A 5,859-nucleotide genomic window follows, 5' to 3' on the forward strand; every position below is an offset into this window, starting at 1 on the left:
TCTCACCAATACTTTTATGAGAAGTTTCTCCTCCGGGGAAAACTCAGAGGAAAATAAGATGGCAGCTGCTTTTTGAGTTCATATATGCACTTTACACACCCAGATTCAGTAAGACATGTGTTTCTCACCTTTGTGAACTATGCTACAATTTTTCTTTCTTCCTTCCTTCTTTCCTTCTCTTCTTCCTTCTTTCCTTCCTTCTTTCTCTCTCTCTCTCTCTCTCTCTTTCTTTCTTTCTTTTTAAAGTTTTATATATTTAAGTAATCTCTACACCCAACATGGGGTTCGAACTCATGGCCCCCAAATCAAGAGTTGCATGCTCTTCCAATGGAGCCAGCCAGGAGCTCCATATGCTATAATTTTTCAAAGATCTACTCTTTAGATGTTGTGAACGATAAAATACAAATACATTTTTAAAAAGATTTCTTGGATTCGCAGTAGATTTTGAGGGTGGATTTTCTCCATCACTTTTGTGGTTGGGTCTGAGGAGTTTCTTTTGTCTTTAAAAAGGAAGTCTTTGTTCCTTAAAAATGGTAGAAACCATTGATCAAAAGTATCACAACTATGTTTTCAATTTGACTACAAAGCGCTGCTCACGTAAGGGAAAACACTGAGCAGCAACACTATTGTGTCATTTACAATGGATTTTTCTTTAAATAGTAAAGGGAAACTGCATTTTAGTTTGACTTCAACAAAATATTAACACTGGATAAAGAGAGATGGTATCTATAAGGCATGTTGACTTAAAAAAACTGTCATGTTATTTGACTTTGTAATTGTATGAGCAAAGTCTATCTGCTGTTTAGGAAGAACGTGCAAATCCAGGAAGGGTAATTTGTTTCATTTTCCCTAGGCTCTGTTATGTGGTCTACTTATTACATGTCCTGAGGATCCGCTGAAATATTTACAGAAAATGATCATTACTATAATGGAAAATGGCCTTGAAAGTCTTCTCTGGTGAGTATTGCTTTGCTTTAGGGTAGGGAGATGTTTTATTTTGACGGTAAAACACTCACTGTACAGTAGGCAAAGAGGTCTTGCCAATGAATGCTTCTGGTTTCAAGATGGTTAAAGAACCCCTCCATAGGCTTTTAAGTCCCAAAGACTTCACTAGGAACAATTTCCCCACTGGTTCTTAACTTGAGAAATACAGCCCTCTCTTATCAATCACATGCTCACAGGGCAGATATTTCAAGTTGGGGATGAGGAAAGGGAGGCATGCCCTCTTGGGGAGCACAACAAAATCTTGAGGAGGAGGTAGTCTGACAAAGCCCTGCAGGTGATTTTGATATGCCTCTCCCAAAAATGTCTCTTCCTTCACCTCCCTTCCCCTCTACCCAAGGAATCACTGACTTAAATTGCTGATTTAATTATGGAACTAACAACTATGAAATGAACTGTTTCCCTCTGTTTGATGATTTTATTAAAGGGATATGTGCATTGATCCATCAATGAGGCCAAAAATTCGGAGACTCTCTGAAACGTACATGGAACAACTTTTTGGACTGGATGATCAGCTGGTCAGTATTAGTAACCAAACATTTAAAAATATACATCTCAAGTTTTGATGGGAGTTCTCAGATGGATTTTATAAGATGTATGAGGTCAAACTGTTTTGGAATTGGGGCACTCAGAAAAGTGAAGGAACTTCTCTCTCTCTCTCTCTCTCTCTCACACACACACACACACACACGCCCACAGAGCCACATTCATAGTAACCTCCCCAAATTTCCAAGAAGCATTTACAGGCCTTTATTCTTCCTCTTCTGATAAAATCTTTCTATTTCCCCCTTTGCTCTTTTTCCTTCTCCTCCTCTCTTGCATCTTTATAATGATAAAGACAGCATTATGGAAAGCTTCGAAGGAGGATATTTTCTTTCCGTTCTAATCTACTTCCTTCTGTCTTCTACCCCTTGTCCATTCTCTTTGCCGTCTGCCCTGGGATTATGCTTCAAAAAGTAAGGATAGGGCCAGACATTAATGAGCTCTAACTTAAAAGCCAGACCCGATTGCTAATGAAAGGAACGACCAGCTCCAACAGCTGGTTTTGATCCTGTAAAGAGGGCAAGGAAGTAATTCAGGACGTGGAGATTTTTAGAACAAAGACTGTATCTGAGAGAAGCTAAAATAGCAAAAGGCATGTGGGGAGAGAAATACCAATGCAAATTACATGTGGGTGGAACTGAGCATGATACCTCTAGATCCCAGGCTGATGTCTTGGTAAGCGTAGGCAGGGCTTGGGAATTGCTGGTCAAGTCGGGCACTGAAAAGTAGAATCAAAGCCTGGGTCAAGGTGGATGCTGAGAGCCAGGATCAATCTGAAGCATCATCTGGAAGGCTGGGGGGAGGGTAACACGGGATCCTGACCAATGGTCTGCAACAGAGAGACAGAAATAGAGGGATCGGATATTTCTGCCAAGACTGGGATGATTCAGAGTCCCCGTACCCGGGGAAGAACCCACAGGTCGAATCCTAGTTGATCTGCGTCATGGTGTGTGGCTGTCTTAATGACTTCCCTTGATCAGCCACGAACTTTGTCTACTGTCAAATGCATATATCTGCAAACTGTGTTCTTGGAGATGTTTGGGGGGGCCACCTCAGGAACTGAGGGGGAGGCCCAGGGGGTAGGGTTCTAGGTCTCTCATCCCCACCTTACACTCTAGAATAATTCCACTTTGAGTATAATGTCATCTGAAAAAAGCTTAAATATCATTGCTATAAGATACTAAAATTATTTAAAAACCTGGGATAGAGGGGCAAACCTTATTGTCAATATCTTGAAAGTGATTTTATAAAATACAATCAGATTGTGTCCAGTGTGTAGCTAGAAGCCTATAGAGAATCTTTTAAAGAGTTGCACAGAATTCTGAGACACCATAGTTACTTCAAACTAAAATTTTATTAGAAAAGGAATTCTCAGAGATATTTCATGATGTTCAAAGTGCAAAGGAAAAACTATGGGAAGCTCATCCGGACTTAGAGAGGAGTATGACAACCCACCAAAGCATAGAAAAGATGCCTGCTTCATATTATAAAGCAGGAAAAATAGAAACTAGATGTGACTTCACAAAAGGTAAATCTCGGGGCGCCTGGGTGGCTCAGTCGTTGAGCGTCTGCCTTCGGCTCAGGTCATGGTCCCAGGGTCCTGGGATTGAGCCCGGCATCGGGCTCCCTGCTCAGCGGGGAGTCTGCTTCTCCCTCTCCCACTCCCCCTGCTTGTGTTCCCTCTCTCACTGTCTCCTTCTGTCAAATAAATAAAATAAAATCTTAAAAAACAAAACAAAACAAAAGGTAAATCTCTAGGTGCCTAGGATTGCTGAGTTAGAGGGCTCAGCCAAAGTTGAATATATATTAATTTATTTCTCCTTCACCCTCAGAGGAAAATGAAAAAAAAATTTTTTTACAAAGAATAAAACACTTTAATCCTTAAAGTTCAATATTTTCAATTACAGTATACTAAATATCAGCTTTGCTTTTTTTTTTTTTCCATTTTTCTTGCCCATACAGTTTCTTATACAGCTACAATTGCTGGTAAGAGAATTTTTAATGTTTTGACAAAATATTTTAAAGATCACAAACAATTGTAATTGTTCCCATTATTAAGATTGCTTTGTATGGCCTCAGCGTGCAGTCATTTTTATGATCTGTCAGGACACTGTCCTGCAAGGACTGCCTGTATATGCCTATTTATAACTATGTATTTGTTTCTCTTTATGCAAACAGAGAAGGAAACTGCGAGTAAGCCACAGAGTTACAGAAAAGTAGGAACTGCTCTCATAATAGCAAATAGAAAGACATTTTAACTGTGTGTTCCAGGATGAAAGAATCCACCATTGTCAGGAGGAAACTAACTTCACAGACTCGATTCTCATTGCTTAGGAAATGAAATCTCCAGATGGGTACTAATTACATGAAGAAAAGGCATCTATAACATTTTAGAAATCATTTTATCATGGAAAAATTTAAACACAATACACAAGAAGAACACCATAATGATCCCCCATGATCCAGCTTAAACAATAATCAACATTTTGCCAATCTTGTTAATTATTCTCCTCTTGCCCCCCCTTTTTTTGCTGAAGTATTAGAAAGCAAATCCCAGGAATTATGTTATTTTACTGGTAAATACATCAATGTGCATCTCTAACAAAAAAGACACATCTAGAGAACACAGCACAGTGCCATTTTCTATGTAATGAAATTAGCAGTAATTTCTGAACATCACATGGTGCTGATTATTTTCAGGTATATATATATATATATCTGAAAAATTTATTTCAGTAGTCTGGTCGACCCACTTTTTATGAATCTGAATATATATATATATATATATATATATTCCATATTCAGCCCATATTTGAGTTACCCAAATTGTCTCAAAAATGCGTTTTTTAGGGGCTCAGTTGTTAAGCATCTGCCTTCGGCTCAGGTCATGATCCCAGGGTCCTGGGATCGAGCCCCACATTGGGCTCCCTGCTCAGCGGGAAGCCTGCTTTTCCCTCTCCCTCTCCCCCTGCTTGTGTTCCTTCTCTCACTGTCTCTCTCTGTCAAATAAATAAACAAAATCTCTTTTAAAAAATGCCTTTTTTACACATGGCTCTGTCAAGTCGGAATCATGCAGGGTCCACACTGCACTTGGGTGTCAGACTGAAAGCCTCTTGTAATTAATCTACTTTCTTATTTCCCATGCCACTTCTTTATTGAGGAAAACATCATTTGTAAAATGTCCCACATTCTCATTGTTTCCTCTGGCATCATTTCATTTACTCTGTTTCTTGTATTTTCTGCAAGTTTGTAGTTAGATCTACAGACTTGATATTCAGGTTCTTTTTCCCCTTTTTCTCTCTTGGTGAGAAGAATAACTGCATAGGGGGTGTTATGTTCTTCCTAGTGCGGCACATGGGGGGGCATTCAGTAGTCTGGTCGACCCACTTTTTATGAATCTTGATTCCTATAGACAGTAACGTTATTGCTTATTAGTTTCATCTTACAATACATGCATAACAGTTTTGGAATAACAATACTACAAGACCACTAACAGTAAAACCACTGAATACAGGGGCGCCTGGGTGGCTCAGTTGGTTAAGTGTCTGCCTTCGGCTCAGTTCATGATCCCCAGGTCCTGGGATCGAATCCTGCATCAGCCTCCCTGCTGAGTGGGGAGTCTGCTTCTCCCTCTCCCTCTACCCCTACTCAACCCCCCAACTTGTGTTCTCTCTCTCTCAAATAAATAAATAAAATCTTTAAAATAAAAAACAAAAAAACCCCACTGAATGCAGTTTAAGAAAAGTATGCAATTCAAAAAAATATATGCAATTTTTTTGACCTTAAGATGTATATATCCTACCATATATTTTCAGTAAAAATAATATATTTTTTTGTTACCCAAAGTAATTCTTTCTTTGTGCCGATGGTCATCTTTTTTTTTTCTTCGATATAATTATGCTTTTCCAATTATGTATAATAGTACATGGCAGCAAAATCAAAACAATAAAATGAGTGTTCCGAGAAGTATTGCCTCTATTCATACCTTTATCTCCTCCCTATTCCATCCCTTTTTCTAAGTGTCCAATTTTAGTAGTTTTTAGTTTATCTATTTAGTTTTTCCATTGTTTCTTTTTGAAAAATATGAGCAAATACACTGTATTCTCCTCCCATTCAACTTCTTGCGTTCAAGTAGCAGACTATGTGTAGCCTTCTGCTTCTTGCTTTTCTCAGTTAACATGTCCTAGAGATTGCTCCCTTTTATTTATTTTTTCTTTAAATTTTTTTATTGTTATGTTAGTCACCATACATTACATCATTAGTTCTTGATGTAGTGTTCCATGATTCATTGTTTGTGCATAACACCCAGTGCTT

The 5,859-nt window shown here is 38.6% G+C and overlaps 1 protein-coding gene across 1 annotated transcript in view; it reads left to right on the forward strand.

Moving 5' to 3' along the window:
• Positions 1-5,859, forward strand: part of FBXL13 (F-box and leucine rich repeat protein 13) — a 251,573-nt gene that overhangs the window by 12,678 nt on the left and 233,036 nt on the right. The window contains exons 2-3 of the mRNA XM_025873245.2: positions 854-957; positions 1,430-1,520. Of these exons, the coding sequence (XP_025729030.1) occupies positions 854-957; positions 1,430-1,520 (195 nt within the window). The remainder of the gene's footprint in view (positions 1-853; positions 958-1,429; positions 1,521-5,859) is intronic.

The sequence above is a fragment of the Callorhinus ursinus genome, unplaced genomic scaffold (assembly GCF_003265705.2).
Source record: "Callorhinus ursinus isolate GAN/ISIS: 27379988/994484 unplaced genomic scaffold, GSC_fseal_2.0 scaffold12, whole genome shotgun sequence".
Lineage (NCBI taxonomy): Eukaryota > Metazoa > Chordata > Mammalia > Carnivora > Otariidae > Callorhinus > Callorhinus ursinus.